This window comes from Caloenas nicobarica, chromosome 2 (genome assembly GCF_036013445.1).
Source record: "Caloenas nicobarica isolate bCalNic1 chromosome 2, bCalNic1.hap1, whole genome shotgun sequence".
NCBI classification, from domain to species: Eukaryota; Metazoa; Chordata; class Aves; order Columbiformes; family Columbidae; genus Caloenas; species Caloenas nicobarica.
Genome location: NC_088246.1, coordinates 58,919,565 through 58,936,470, shown reverse-complemented (window position 1 = coordinate 58,936,470; position 16,906 = coordinate 58,919,565). Strand labels below are relative to the sequence as shown.

Below are 16,906 nucleotides of genomic sequence, written 5' to 3'. Positions count from 1 at the left end.
CTGTTTCATGTATTGTTGCTGTGGAGTGAGCTTAACTGATTGGCTTAAGCACAACAGCCAGCTTAGCTGTGAGCCAACCCAGTCACAAGTGGTTGGAAGTACAACATCAAAATGAACTCTAAAAAGATTCTCCCGCACATCTATGCCAAATTCTGCCAAGCTCCTTAACAATACTTTCAACTCAGTTATTTTGTATTGCCTAGCTGGAGTTCAGGGAAAAAACACACTTCAATCAAAACACAGAAGGGTTTTGATACCTGCTAGGAAAGTACCACGTGCATCTCATTGCTGTGATTTCTGTACACATGCAGACCAAGAGTTCTCTGGTGTTCACAACATTTACACATTTTTCCTCTAGGAACACATTTTCTATTAAGCTGTAGCTTTTCTAACAGTCATTATGAAATAACTTTGCAAACCACTGGGCACTCCCACCCATCTCCATAGAAAATGTTCCTATAGGATAAAAGCAAAGAATTGTCCTTAGGACAAGAAAGTCTTTAGGAAAACAAGCCATCTTAATCTGAATAAAAAATAAGGAAATATTTAAGAGCACAACATCTTGAAATCCAGTGTTACTTAGAAGGCATTATTTCTCCAGTACACACTCCCTCAGCTATTAACTTCTTTATAGTTTCAAGTGAAATCCAACTGCTCTTCATTAACAAAAAGCATGCTAACATTCTATTACTGCTTATCAGCATAAATGAGCTAAGTCATTTGGAAGGCTGGAGCATTAATCTTGGTTACGGTTATGTTGACTTTAAATTCAATGGTGACTGCTTGTCTTCCTTCAAACAGCTTAACAAAGCACTGTACAGAATTCAGCGTCCTACTTTTCTCAAGGGCACTTAAAATACACCCGCAGAGTCACTTATCATATCATTAGAAAAATATTGAAAAAAACCTATTTCAGTGCATCTGAAAAAATTAAACATTCCCTCAGCTTTAATGGATCAGACATTAAGATAGTCCTCTGAAAGACTCAGAAGTACAAATCCTCAGAGTACAGATACGTAGATACCAACTTCCTAGACTACACTTGATTTCAAATGCTGAGTGAGAGCATATACAGTCTGCAAGGGTCAAAAATTTACTTCCTAAATGTTATGGTCTGTCAAAAGCCTTTCTTGAAAGCATTGTCTTTGGAAGATAAATGGAAACCCATCTGCTTTCTGTACACAGAGCTTATATTACAAGAAGATCATACCAAGGTGGTTGTAACACTATCAGCAAAGGTTCACGTTCGCTACTGCCGAGAGTCGCACCCTCCTTTCCTTGGCTCGGCACACCATTGGATAGTAAACAAGCAAATGAATTTACTGAGAATTTTTCCAGTGTAAGGCTACCATGACATACCAATGTCCACATAGCCTGAGAAAACTGTACACCTGTATCTGATGAGAGGACATATGGGAAGATAAGAATCCAAATGCATTAAGTTGTAGATACTGTTCTTTTTTAAGTTCTTGGTTCTCAGACAAATATACCTTTTTTTTTTTTTTGCCTTAACCTTTCCAATATGGCAGCCCAAGAACTGAAACACAAACAGAAGGCAACTAACACATATGAGTAGTTTTCCCCTAAACCTTTTTGAAGAGCTTCCGTCTTGATTTGAGACTGCCACTTAGAACAGTTTGTTAATTGCTCTAATAGACACCATGCAAACACTGGAGCAGCAGTTATTTCTGATTACAGTGGTTTTACTTCAAGGTTTATCTATTGAACACTATGCTAAATGACAGCAGACTCTAACCAATTGCACTTCCAGTGAGTAGGATAAGTAATATTCAAGACAACATAAGTAGTAACATTATCCAGGTCTGAACAACTATAGGTTAAAAAAACAATTCATCTGGCATCATCAAATAATCCCTATGTCTTCCAGATGATAAAGACAACTTTTTTCTTTTTTTTGAAAATATAACAAAAATCTACTACATCTACATAAGACCCTGGCAGGTAATTACTCAGTTAAGAAGCTCTTTACAAAAGAATACTTAATGGCTTAGACTCTGAAGCTACACATACAGGTTTCTGTAATATTCAACCCACTAATACCATCTATCCCTTCCATAGATGTATAAACATATGGTGACACTTATAAAAAACCACCAGTTCTAAAGCATCAGATGCTCTGTTGCTCTTTCTTGCAAAAGAAACTGAAAAAAGCCAGGTAGGTTGCATACAAATATTTAGCCTGCAAGTTATCAACTTTGCTTTTTTCCTATCTGATGTGTCAGCTTTCCCAGACTGTATTGCTACCTTTTTCAGTAAAAGTCCAGATTTCTTTTTCATTCCTTTAGTTTTCACTGATATATAGAAACATGACTGACCCACAGATCAACTCCAGGCTTTACATACTACCCCTTCAGACTTACTTACCCCTTCAATCCCTACTTAAATCCTCTGCTTCAGGTCTTGTGCCAACAAACATAAGTCAGAGACTGTTGTAAGGGTGGAGGCCAACCACCACCAATTTGCAACCCTCCAGCTGAAGCCAACACTGTAATGCCTCATTGCTTCCCATTCCTCAGCACTTAATATCAACAGTTAGTGGCCAATTTTAAGTTTGTTTTCTGTCAAAAGTTGATAGTGCTTGAAAGACAACCCTCCATGTAACATTAATATTTCTCTTCATGAAGGCAAAGCACCAGGTGTCCCCCTCACCCCTTACGACAGATTCAACATCAAGACAAGAAACTTCAAAACCTTAGCAGATAAAGTTAGTAGCCAACAATTAAGTATTTGTTATTCTCCTTCCCAAGATAAAGCATCTACCACACAGACCATCAAGCTTAATAGAAACTGAAATGTCCTGGAGAAGCTTACAGTCTAGATATGACCTTTAATCCTCTGCGTACAGAATGTCAGAAATTTACTAACCTTCATACCTGTTTTGTTGCGACATGTCTCTGGAACATGCTGACATTAAAGAAGCATCCAGACATACTGGCTGGAGTCAGGGAATGACTTTTTGTAATTTACAACTTAACACACAGCTATTTATCTGAAACAAGGTATGACTGATGCATATAAAAACCAAAATGTTGCTAATTAGTAGACAACCTGGTGACTATTGAACAAACTAGTTAATACTTTGGATTTAAAATGTTTTGCAATTTTAAGAGATTTGAGTTCTAAAAGAAAACTAGCAATTTTGTATTAAAATTAGCACAAAATCCATTGCTGATATCAAGCTTTTGATTCTACTGCTCATGTCATATCCTTACAGGATTCACAAATTTAAACTGTATTCTAGTTAGATCTGTGCTGCTAGGGTTTAAAGCATGTATTTCTGAGTCTCCAATAGCAGCAGTTAAAACTCTAGAACCTATGTTACACCTTTGCATTATAACAGATACTTGAATATCCCCTAAATCATGAATTCCATAAGGGCACAATCAAGTTGAAAAAAAATGTACTCTGGAAGGAAGTTTGCCTTAGCAGACACACTCTGATTCCATTTCACTAAACATTAGAGATACAGCTTCTTTTCATCTCTAAACAAGATCAGATTGGGACACGAGATTTCTCACTATTTCTTTTTGTTATCAAGCAAGAAAAGAGCTGTACAAACTAGATTTATCTTCACAGACAGGTTAAGTAACTTCTGAACTCTCGAGCCTCCCTGTTCCTCTCCTCATTATTTAAAATCCATAAAGCTTGAACAGAATCTTAACAGAGTTCAGTGGCAACAACCATTTGGCTGCTTCTTGACACCTACATGTCAAACATAAGCCATTGGCATATTATTAGATGAACAATCACAACAGCTGCAGAGACACCCACCTGAGCAAACTCAAGGAGGAAAAAACAGACAAATGAAGAGTCAAGTTAAACGTCATTTGAAATCAACTATTCTAGGTCTGAATCCTCTTCCTCTTTCTTCGCCAAAAAGATAATGATTTAGAGAGCTTTTCATTGTAGGTCATAGGGGATTTTGGTAGTTTCTTTCTAACAATGAGGTTGCTTCAATACCTTTTCCAAAAGTGGTAAAAACCAAACAAACAGATTTCACCCTGTTTTGTCACAGTCAGTGAAATAAACTTCACTTTTTGAACAGATGCTCATTGCTTTCCTCTTCCTCTTATACAAGTGTACACAGGTCATACTTCACTTAAGATTTTTTTAAGTACACAATTTATAGTTCAGCTTTGAAAGATACTACATAATTGGAAAAAATTATTATAACCTGCAGTAGTTATGAGACTGCATATAATTTCTTGTAATACTGATTTTCTTAGCGATTCTTTTTGAACTCATGCAAGTGTAACAGGCAAGCAATACGATATTTTCACATTATTCATACTGACACACAGCATTTTTACATTATTAGTTTTAAGCAAATACTGCAGAATGTTATTCAGGACTCATTAGTAGTACTTACTATTCCAGGACTAAAATCATCTCTGTTGCAGTTTCATAAACTTCATGCAAGTTAATGACCCAAAGGTTGCATTGTGCCAGCTCAAGGACTGCAATTTCATGGATTATTTCCATCCGACAGTCTTGGCCCTTTCTTCTTTTTCTCATGAATTTTGCTGCAAACTCTCTTTCAGTGTCTTTCTGGATACATTTCCTCACCACTGCAAACTTTCCCCTGAAATTGAAGAAGAATTTAAAGTTAAAATTAAAATTAAGTCTCTTAATGACAACTTTACTATCACCCTTATAAATTAACATTTCAGGAAACCTGAACTCAATCACTGTTAATGGATACATTTAAAATATGTTCTAAATTTAGAAAGATGCCTTCCTGAGTGGTAATCCCTACACTTAAAAGTTAGGAACACCACACCTCAGAATGCAATTTAATCTCCATGGAAAATAGGGAATTAAAAAACCTATCAATTCAAGGAACCGGGATTTTGAAAATACAGAATAAACAATCTGTGCTAGTTCATAAAATTATGTTACCCTCAAAACTTTCATTAAAAAGCTGGCAAAACCAAAGTGTACGAATAGCCATTTTCTACTTTCTATGTCTACATCACAATAACCCAGTTAGTTTTCTAAAGTATCCCACCATATTCAAGGCTACAGCAACCATCACTCTTATTGAATAACTGCTCAGAATCCTGCTCCATTTGCTATATAATATCCAGACTCTGCTCTATATTTTCAAAGATAGCATTTTATTTTCACCATGATGTGTCTCAAATGATGAGTCAGTTCTTTGACTATTTAACAGTTCTCAAAATTCCTTATTCTTAGTCTCACTGTGTAAGGAAGGAACACGGATTTTTTTTTTTTATTAAGCACCTTGGCCAGCATAAAGCTTCCTAACAAAATTTTTGCAACAACGATAACATGAACACAGACACGCACTGAGCAGAACTGAGCATAGTGCTAAACCCACATTAATGAGCGTCATCTCCATCTCTGACACAACACATAACCAATGAGTTACAGGAAGCCAGCAGGCTGGCTAAAACCACGCTGCAGCACTTACGTCAGAAGATTCCCCACAGCATTTTGGACTGAAGTGTCTGCTCTAACTTCCTTGCAGTAGAGTTCCACGCCACCTGCTCCACTAAGTTTTGTTCATACAGTATGAATTTTTAAACCAAAAAGGTCTATTAATCTGTAATCTAATGCAATGACGAATTCTCATACTTTAAGGTACAGCAATCTTTTTTTAGTTATTACCATACATGTATAATGTTCAACAAATCTATCTTTTTTATTTATAGGCAAAAAAGTTCTTATAAAGCTGCAGGAATTGCTTGAGGGGCTTTATTTTGATTCTTTATTTAACTGATTGAAGGGTTGTTGAAACACAAATGATAGTCCTCATCTGGTTTGGAATACAGTTACATGAGCTTTGCCTCTCCTACCTCCAAGCTGCGGTTCACGGATTTAACAATTCAGCTCATGTCAAAGTTTTCCCTCTCACAGCTCCTAACCTATTGGCAGACTGCTATCCATGAAATGTAACTGCTAAAAGAGGCTGTGGTCAGCTTACTTAAAATACGCATTTGTTTCAAAATTACCCAGTCTAAATGAATGAAGTCAAATACAATCCCACAAAGTGGGTATTCGCTAGGCAATCTCACCAAAATAATCTGACTTGTAACCGCTGATATAGCCACAGTTTTCCTCTAGGAATAATATTTCGCATAAGCACAAATTATCTACAGCACAATAGGTATAAAGACTAGATCAGAGCACAGCCCAGATGGCTGTGAAGGCAGACAAACAGTAAGAATATGCTTTCAATGTCTTGAATCCTGTGTTTTGGAATAAAGTTCTTAATTACTAATATATACATTAGGACAGTATTATAATATTAACCATTTGCAAAACTATAGGATTTTGTAGCACTATGATGGTGTGGTCAGAAGATCACTATGAAATGTGTTCATCGATATAGAGTTACCACAGAACACCACAGGAGGAACAGACACCTAAAGGCTAACAACCTGCTAGAAGCCTGGTACACATCTGTCAAAAACCACGTTGGAAGAAATAACAAACACAGACAGTACAGACAGCTCATCAGGAAACATTGGAATGTGCTCTCGATCCCCAAAATATTGCAAAGACAGTGTTTCTTTTAGGTAGATTTCTAGGAAGCTTGTGACATTAGTGTTGGTAGCTACAAGTATAAACGGCCCTCCAGTATTGCAATCTTAACCACAACAGAGAGCAACCTTCCTCATGTGGGCAGCGAAAAGGATTTTAAGTTGCTCCAAATGAAGACATGCATCTGTACAATCTGTGTACAATATAAAGGTATAAATTGATCAAAAGCGTTAAAATCCTTGCTGAAATTTTTAGCACCAAAAACAGCACAGGAAAAACAAGCAAACAAACAACAAAAAAACCAAACCAAACCACTATTGATTACGCTGATAAGAAAAAACCCAACAGATAACTGAGAGACTAACAGATAAGCTCTTTAACAGCAAATTTTTTTACTGCCTGGTAGATACTAAGCCTTTATTACCAAAAACCCAGACCTCTGGGTTCAGCCTTGTCTATTTTTTCTTAAATAGTCTCTGAATGGACTGTTTCCTTACGGTTCAATGTTGTCTTAGCGCAGAGTCAAAAGCTTTTAATTCCAGCACCAGTGAAGGACTTAGAGAAAGCAGTTTAGAAAAGTTTGAAATCTCTAGAATACAGCTTTCAAGAAGCATGGCCTTGCTTTACATTGCATACAAACCCATCTGGAAGCATGCTAATTAGCCTAATGAGTAGCAATGTTGCCAATTCATTGCACATTAGTCACTGTGGAAATAAAACAGTATTCACCAGGCAGGAAGAAACAGCAAGAGCCACCACTGTGTGTGGCCACGCATGTCCTGTTTAGCTGAGCTGGCCAGAAGCCTGACGGGTGACGTAATTAAAAGGACAGGTTACACGGGAGTTCAGACAACTGACAAATACTAATTCTCAGTTGTTTAAGACCAAGAATCCTGCCCAGATCCTTTATGGTTATACCTATAATTAGAGCTGTTATAACTATAGACTGTAGAACTCATCTTTTCTGAATACAATCCCCTCAAAAGATCAAACTTGACAAACCTGATGTTTATAGCCAATAGAACTAATTACTGTGCAGCAATCTAGATTTGTGCCTGAGACAACTTGAGAGATCCAAAGATATCACCCACTGTATGGTTAAGATAAATTTGTAGAGAATTATTTGTAGAGAATTTATTTTTGATAGAGATAGAATAGTAGACAAAACAGATGGAAACAAGCTTTCCCTTAAAGTTCACATGGCACAGGCTTCATCTTTGCTTTTCTTAAAATCCTGCTTTTCAGAATTCCTTAAAAAAAAAATTCCTATAAAATAGTGAAAATAGTATTAGATCAGAGCACTGCTTGTTTAGCTATATTGAGAAAAGCCAGCAGGGAGAACACTGCATTGAATGAAGAGCAATACTGAGAGAAAATACTGAATGTGCATTTCCAAAGTTAAAAACTGACTATCAGTCATCCAAACGCAAATAAAAATTCTTTGAAGGGAGACATGAATAGGACAGTAGAAGTAGTTCAGTCCTCACAAGAGTCTCATTCAGGAATTATGATTTAAGATAAATCATATCTGATTTCAAAGCAGCTCAATGTCATCTTTTCAGATCACAAACAGAATTAGCATTGTTTTATCTGGCATACATTATGGCTTAAAGCAAAAGCCTCAAATCACAAATCAAATGTCAAATCAGATAAGCAGGAACATTTATGCCACACCAGTTAATTTTTGTTGTCATAAGCTCAGAAGAACAGAGAACTAACCTTACTTTGATAATTATTTTTAAAGTGACCGATAAAACTCTGTCACTGTGACAAATGCAGGAATAACAGCAACTCCTGTGAGGATATTTACTTTTCATAAAGTTCAGAAAACTTTTCTGAGACCCACAAAACAATATGCAATTTATTACATAACTCACATCAAACATTTTTTCTGAAGTCAGATTCCCCACCTCCCCCAAATTTCTGATTTTCAAACAGCAAGGTGTGGGGATTCAATTTCTGATGTTCATAAATAATTTACTTGCATAAATTTATTCTCAAATAGTGGAATCAGCTACTTGCAACTCTTCATTTTTACCTCTTTTCCACTTTCACTTAGTTCCACAACTGTTTCACCCCAGCAGTGCTACTGCAGAGAGCAGCTGAGGACGGAAGTGACAGCATATACATTCCTACTGATGCACAAGATTGTACAAATGTCATGGGCCTCTAAGATGCACGTTAATGAAAGCTGCCCGAGAAATAAGCAAGGCCATGCCAGAGTTTGTGGAAAAAAATTCAAGACATGGGTTATCTGCACATGAAACTACAACCAGGTCACAAGCTAGAAACAAAGAATATTTCCTTATTCTGTTCAGTCTCCTAAAATTATTAAAATACTTGTTATTCTTAGCTCTGGTGGAGAATGAGCTTGTCTGCTTTAATAAGAAACTGAGAATGATGAGCATCAACTGAATTGCACTTGACATACATTTACATGTATGTGCTGCATACATTTTGCTAGCAAAAGATTGCTTATTTTAGAGAAATCACTTAAGGTGACTGTTACCATCAAGTGAGAAGAAAGCAAGGCCAGTCATTTACACCTTCTTCCAACCCAGCTCTAGCATCAGGAACATTATTTTCTGTACACAAATGATGATTTCCAATATATACATAGTTTGTTTTATATTTAAAAAGAGTGCAATACTCCAATGAGCTGAAGTAGTAACTGTCTAGTAATATTTTGTGTGCAATTAGTTAGAAATTTTTCGTTGAGGAAAAAGAGCAAAGCAACTAAATACAATTATACTAGATTCTTTAGAGAAGCTCTAGGTAACACAAAATATATTGTTCCCCATTTTACAGCACGATTATGGCTTAAGCATAGATGGCAAGGGGAAGAAGAGTTAAGCAATTGGTGCCTTGTCCTCTGCGAAGGTCACACTACTTCAAACTAACCTGACTCAAGCTAGCGCCATCTGAAAACACTTAAGTCTGAGTGAGTTGATGAGAAGTGGCACCTTTAAAACACCCATCAGAGGTAAGTTTGATTTTAAACATCAGGCAGATGAAGATCTGTGTGAGAACATTCTAATTTTAGGACAGTAAAATTAATAAGGCTGTGAAGACTAGCCCAAAGTTTCATTTATTAACACATTTCATTAAAAAACCTGCCACTTCCATGTCATCTTAAGCAACTTACAATAATTTCATTTCCAGAGTAGCCATTATAACCAAGTTTTGGGTATTTTTCCTACATTAACCTGGTTTTCCTAGCAGCTCTATTTCTATAGACTTGCAAATGCCTGTTCAGCTACTGAACGAGGCAGCGGCCTTTTGAAGCACATAAGCTTTTCAGTCCCAAAGCAGTTTTTTCCCCCATGAGCAGAACTAATGAAGCCTGATTTCCTATGGCTTTGCACCCAAGTCCCTCTGGTGACATTGTGACAAGGTTCCTCTCAGGCTCATCTACAACTTTCAGCAATACTTCCCTGGGACTTCCACCACTAACATGCCACTGGCACCAGCAGCCCCAGTACCTGCCTGCCCTGCATTGCTAGAACTAAAACACCTGAATGTTTTCCCCATGTTCTCCCCTCTTCACACCTACTACACACACAAGTGACAAGGAAATGGAGGACAGAGGCCCCAAGTGCACTGGTGAATTCAACATACACATACTAGTTGACTGGATCAGAGGCCAAAGAGCACACAAACCTGCTGAGCCCATGCAGCAGCCTTACTCTCAGCAACAGTGATAAATCTGCTTTCTTTTATCTCCCTGCTGTCAGTTTTAAACTCAATTTATACAAGTGGTGTTATTCCCAAAACCTCTATCTAAAATTCAGCTTTTAAATAGTTTTCCCAATTCTGGAAAGTGGGATGGACGAATACAGAGTGTATAAACATTCTTCACTAGCAAACTCCACTACCAAATTAGAATTAAAATAGACTATGTTTTGTTCACAAGGACTGCTTTTCATCCGAGACTAAAATCTGTCACACCTGAGTGATCATTTTTTCATGTCCTGTGTAAATATAAACTCTATGCATAAGCAGAGACTTACACATTTCATGAACAGTTAAAAGTGAAACAATTTCTGCGAAGCATACGTTATCAATAAAATGACAGAGACAGTTACAAGTGGCAGATTTTCCATTTACCACCTATGCTTTGTCACAACGATCTAGCAAAAAAAAGTTTTAATGCGAGTACTTGAGCTGAGGTATCTACTGTTTCTATAAATCAAAAGGTAATGAAAAGTAACCACTCAGACTTATTGAATAAAAAAACCCAAGCACATACATTCAAATATATACATCTCTATATTCTGAGACAGGGAAAACATTTGTGAAGTTGAGGAAAGAAAAAGGTAGTAAGAATCAAAATATGTGCAACTGTTGCACAAAAACAAGAAAAAACCTCAAAATAGCCACTTAACTCATTTTAACGTAACTACAGTTACAAAATCACAACCTTCATGCAAAGGTCATCTTTAAATGTAGTTCTGACCAAAAATGACTCCACACAAAAGCCACACTGCGATTTACTCGTCTAAACTACAGACTAAGATTTGCTGTAGGACTTAATTCTTGTTCACAGTGTAAAGCTAATAACTTCAGTTGTACTTTTGTGTGCCAGAAGGAAGCTTCATCCAGTTTCTTTTCTGATTAGGCCAATGAATATCACGCAGCTCTAAGAGAAGCTCTCACTCCATGGCAGAACTGCAAAATATTTTCTGAAAAGTCACCTGATCTTAAAATTAAAAAAAACCCCTGAACAGTAGTGCTACCAAGACATCCTGTGCTGCACTGCTCCTATGCCTTCTTCACTGTTGCTTAGAATTTAGACTGTTTTGTAGTCTGCATTTAGTTAGCTTCACTTTCCAGTCCCTGGACATCGTGGTCACATCATGTTAAAAAAAAAGCTTTCTCACTTTGAGATGTTTCTCCCACCTGCTTCCCATGTGAATGCTTTAGGCCACTATGTTTAAGCAGGCATTATTCTAATAGTACACCAGAAGTACTAATTAAGCATTAAGCGGACACCTACGCAACCTAAAAATTTGTTAGAGGTACTTAAAGAAGCTACATTTGTTTTGAAACTCCTCTTTAGCTCCAAAGGAGTTGTTTGTGCTGCTGTATAAGCTGAGCTACACAGCTAGCATAACTTGGAAAAGAACATGCACCAAGGAGTGTATCTTGCCATATATCCTATAGCATTTCATCTAATCTTCTTTATCTGAATACTCTTTAGATAAAGAACATGTGATTGTCAGTAAGAATACTATAATTCTTTTAATAAGTGACAATTTCAGACAAAAATACTGGTTTAGTGGTGCTGAAATTCCACATATGTAGTTCCCAAGATGCAAAAACCTTTTAATGAGACTTTCTGCCTCAAACCCTGCTTGCTATCAGTCAGGTGTTGAAATTATACATCAGTTAAACATTATCTGTGCAGTGACTTTCAAACACTTTTTTTAACCAGCTTTTTAATATTTTCAAAAGTTCCACCATGATTCTCAAGCATATGCTACCACAAACTAGTCTTTTCTAGGCTTGTTTTTCCCCATGTCAAAGCTTACAAAGATCAACGAAGGAAAAAAAAAAAGGGAGGGGGGGCAGGTTTCTATCTCCAAAGGAAATCCAGAGCAATACTCTCTACTCCACACTGGCTCCCGAGGAAGAGCACAGTCTCTCTCCAGCCGGCTTCACAAGGCTGAGGATGACTTGTTGGCCAGACGGAGGGACAAGCAGCTGCGGCCAGCAGCTGGGGTGCAGCTGCCTCCCAGCAGCCCTTCCAGCCAAGCCAAACACCACCCGGCCAGTGCGATGGGCACGTCCCCGGGGCTGACCCCCAGCAGGGCGAGACCAGCAAACAGGGCAGCGAGCCCCTCGCTCCCCCCTCCCGCTGTCACCCAGTTCTGCCCACACAGGGCAGCAGGGGAAGCGGCAGCAGGTGACAGCGCCTGGCGAGCGCCCGGCAGCGAGGGCGGAGACGCGGAGCAGAGCGAAGGCACCGACTGTGTTCTCAGCCTCCCAGGCTCCGCCGCGGGCACACGCCTTGCGCCCGGCGCTTCGGGCGAGCGGAGCCGGCGGGGTGGCCGCGGGGGGACACGGGACAACTCCCCCCTCCCTCCCGCCGCCCCCGCATCCCGGGGACGGGCCGGCAGCGCCAGCCGCCCCCGGCTGCTGCGCCTCCCGCGGCGCGGCGCGCTCACCTGCCGAGCTCCCTGCCGGGGCTGAGGCTGTAGCGCTCCTGGAAGGGCTCGGTGCGGATGGGCGTGCGGATCTCCGTCAGGAAGCCGCCGCGCCGCCGGCCTCGGCCGGGAGCGGGCTGCGGCGGCCGGTCGCCGCGGGAGCGGCCGGGTGGCGGCTTCTCCTCGGGGCTCATAGCGCGGGGCTTCTCCCTCAAGGAGGGGGCGCCTCCTCCTCCCTTCCCCGCTCAGGTCTGCCTCCCCGCCGGGCCGGGCTCCCCTCAGGCGGCGGGTGCGCTCGCGGCCGCTGCCGCTGCTGGAGGAGGGCGGCGTGCAGCACGCGCCGCGCCGAGGGGACGGAGGGGGCGGGGCTGGGCCGCGGGGCCCCGCCCTTTAACGCCTCACCTTGGTGGCAGGGGGGCGGGGCGGGGGAGCGAGGGGCGGGGCGCCGCGCGGTGCCGGGAGGGACGGTTGGGCAGCGCCACCTGCCGGCGGCCCTGGGGAGCGGGGAGGGAGGGCAGTGACGGGAGGGGCGGGTGGCGGGCGCGGTGGCCCGCGGACCCTCCCGCCAAGTGGCGAGATTTAAATAGTCATTAAAGCTGAGTGACGTGTTGTGGGTGTCAAGAGGATGGGACCAGACTCTTTTCGGTGGTGCCCAACGACAGGGTGAGACCTCATCTGGAATATTGTGTCCAGTTCTGGGCCCCTCAGTTCAAGAAGGACAGGGAACTGCTGGAGAGAGTCCAGCGCAGGGCAACGAAGATGATGAAGGGAGTGGAGCATCTCCCTTATGAGGAAAGGCTGAGGGAGCTGGGGCTCTTTAGCTTGGGGGAGAGGAGACTGAGGGGTGACCTCATTAATGTTTATAAATATATAAAGGGTGGGTGTCACGAGGATGGAGCCAGGCTCTTCTCGGTGACAACCAATGATAGGACAAGGGGCAATGGGTGCAAACTGAAACACAGGAGTTTCCACTTAAATTTGAGAAGAAACTTTTTCTCAGTGAGGGTGACGGAACACTGGAACAGGCTGCCCAGGGAGGTTGCGGAGTCTCCTTCTCTGGAGACATTCGAAACCCGCCTGGACACCTTCCTGTGTAACCTCATCTGGGTGTTCCTGCTCCGGCAGGGGGATTGGACTGGATGGTCTTTCGAGGTCCCTTCCAATCCCTGACATTCTGTGATTCTGCGAGGGGCAACGGGCACAGACTGAAGCATAGGAGGTTCCATCTGAATATGAGGAGAAACTTCTTTACCCTATCAACCCCAGCCATTCTGTGATCCTGTTGTTGGCTCACCTGGCACCGCCGTTAGGACTTCACATCTGTGTGACCCAGGAACTGATTTCGTGGGTGCTCAGGTGCGGCCTGAGGGAGTGGTAGGGCAGAAGGGCAAAGCCTGAGGTAGAAACCACAAGGGCTGGACGTGATGGGCATGCCCTTGTGCAGAAACAGCCCCCAGGCCCCATGGGGACGCTGAGCGGCAAGGCTAAGGGAAGGCGAGGACTAAAGGGGCAGTGTCGTATCTGAAGGGGTCAAGCACCCCTGAGCCCACCTGATGAAATCCTGGCCTCTGTGGTATCTGCGGCACAAGCTCCAATTAAGCCTTTTCCACGGCTGGGGCGTACTTGGCTCCTCTCCTCCATGCATGCCTGAGCTCCCAGTGTTTGCATGAGGTGTGTAGGAACTGCCTCCCAGACACCCGTTTGTCTGGGCTGGTGGAAATTGTCTCATGGATTGAGAAATGGCTGTACTCCTCTCACTTCACAAGCTCTTCACCGGCCGGCTTACTTAATGTACACGTTCAAGAGACTTATTCAGCCATTTATCAGGGCAGCGCTTTGGCATTTGTCTCCATTAAGGTCACAGAATGTGTTTGCTGCTGCCCGCCAATATCCAGAGCACAGTGGAGATGAGACTAACGAGGAAACAGGCCAACAAACAGGAAGGGATTCAGCCCAAACTCCAGTCATTGATCAGGGATGGGAGTACAATTGCTGATGAGGCATTTTGCTGGAATTCCCTCATTCACCCAATTTGCAGAAATAAATAGTTTAGCAATAAACTCCAGAACCAGTATAGAGAGTAATGGATGGTTCAAGACCTACAATATCAATGTGCTTCCCAATGAGAGCATTGTTTGTGCTGTAGCAGGGACAGACTTACCGCTGAACAATAAAACTCGGATTAAACAAGGGTTGAGAAATTGTTACATCTGAAAGTAGGTATCAGAGGCATTTACTATGGAGAAAAGATTGTTTCCTGAAAAACAGATCATGTCTTATAAGTATGTTAATCCTAAATGAGGGTTTGGATACTTAATTCTTATTATATTTTCTACTTCTTTATTTACTTTCAAAATCACATTTTCCTGGGGCAGGAACCTGCAAAAAAGGATGAAAAAGAGTGCAATTACTGATTCTGGAATATGAACAGACTTTCCTCAAAATACTTCAGGGCTTTTAAGGTTCTCTGTTCATATTTTAAATAATTATAAGTTTTAGATTATTAAATGCCTTTAAAAATCTAGCAATTGGTTCTGTTTGCCTTACATTTTTTTCCCACATGCAGTTATTTTATTCAGAAGAATTTAAGATATATTTGTAACTTATGGAGAGTTTCAAGTATATTGCTTCCTCCTATCTGGAGGAACTTTCATTCCTTACAGTATGTAAGTTTAACTATTTTTCTTCCATAACATGAAACTACCAAAGACAACGAGCAGTGTCTTAATACAACAGGAAGATGGATTTGTTCCATTCTTTAAAAGAATTAGGCACAGAATAGGAAGGCAATGACAAAAAGAAAAATTGTGCTTTACTGTCTTGAAAACTGACCAAAATAAAATCTTTTCTCACAATTTTCTATGTGCTAGCCATAGCACAGACTATGCTTTGCCCAGTCGTACCAGAATATTATGGACCTGATATATGCTGTATTAGTTTAATTTTTCCCTGTAGAAAGAATAAACATAAGCTTTATAACTCACTTGTATATCAAAACACCACAGGTAGCCTTAAATACTGCAACCCACACAGGGAGAAACATACGCAGATATGAACAAAGCTTGATTTATTCAGAGATAAGCTAACAAATGTTTTGGTGGTTACTCTCATATGCTACCTACTGAAAAAAAAAAAAAGCTTTTTTTTCTGTTGTTATATGCTCAGTTGCACTCAGATGGCAAACAAATATTGACTTCTGCTTGTACAGATAACGTTAACTGTTTTACATTGCATTTTTTTTTCTTTCCTGCCAGTAGCCTTCAAGGAATTCATTCTCATGAACTGTGTTTGGCCTGTAAGCTATGAAGTGGGAGGTGAGGTGGAAGACACCAGCACAGGTACTTTGTTTAAAAGAATGTCCTTTTCGATTTATGCCCGCATGCATCGGAGTGAAAGAGCAATTTCAGTTCTTCCCTGAAGAGGTGGATCAAATGCGCTGCATAGGGCTATTAGCTTTGCTGAGTTCTATCAGTGTGACTCTAGCTTGATCTTCACAGGACATGGCTCTTCCCAGTATGAATATATTCAGGCAACTTGTACATGATGGAAGAGTTACCCTACCTATATCATCATCATGGTCCATTTATAACAGAAATATGAAATCTAACCATCCGTAGCTCAGCACATATACATAATTTAAGGTTGTTTTTCAGGTGCTAAATTCATCCTTTCAACTTCCATTATGACAGAAAAACATGATCTTCTGTGGCTGGAATTTCTGCAGGCTGTTTAAATTCCATATGAAGCTATCTTTTTTGCATTGATGAGCTACTTATGTCTTGATGTGATTGTTTTACATATGAGGCAGCAGGAAGAGTACACATTCCTCACCTGGAGTGTTTCACTCCTGTATTCCTCAAATGCTTCTGGTCATCAAGTAAAGCCACTTACACAAGACCTCCAAGTACTCAGCACCCCTGAAAAATGGTCCCATGCTACACTTCTGTACAAACTGAGATTTCTTACTAGCTACAACAAAAAATATCTCCACTTTTCCAATTTAAGGAAGGAAAGCACAGCTCCACTAAGTGGCAGCACTAGGCATCATTAGTGCCAGCTTTGAGTTATTTTTGTATTTGTAAGAAATTTAATATAAACTGGTGCTTATGTAGCAATAATATGTATGCCTCTTTTTTTTGCTCATAGTGTTTGATTTTATCATTTCCAGGACAGATGAATAAACTTATGCTCAGAGTTACCTTTCCAATTACTTTCACAGGTTAATATTTTGC

The 16,906-nt window shown here is 40.7% G+C and overlaps 1 protein-coding gene across 1 annotated transcript in view; it reads right to left on the bottom strand.

Moving 5' to 3' along the window:
• The window catches only part of STK17A (serine/threonine kinase 17a), a 28,393-nt gene extending 15,369 nt beyond the window's left edge, over window positions 1-13,024 (bottom strand). The window contains exons 1-2 of the mRNA XM_065629180.1: window positions 12,696-13,024; window positions 4,391-4,603 (exon numbers count right to left, since the gene is read on the bottom strand). Coding sequence (XP_065485252.1) covers window positions 4,391-4,603; window positions 12,696-12,868 — 386 coding nt within the window. The 5' untranslated portion in view covers window positions 12,869-13,024. The remainder of the gene's footprint in view (window positions 1-4,390; window positions 4,604-12,695) is intronic.
• Between the last annotated feature and the right edge of the window lie 3,882 nt (window positions 13,025-16,906).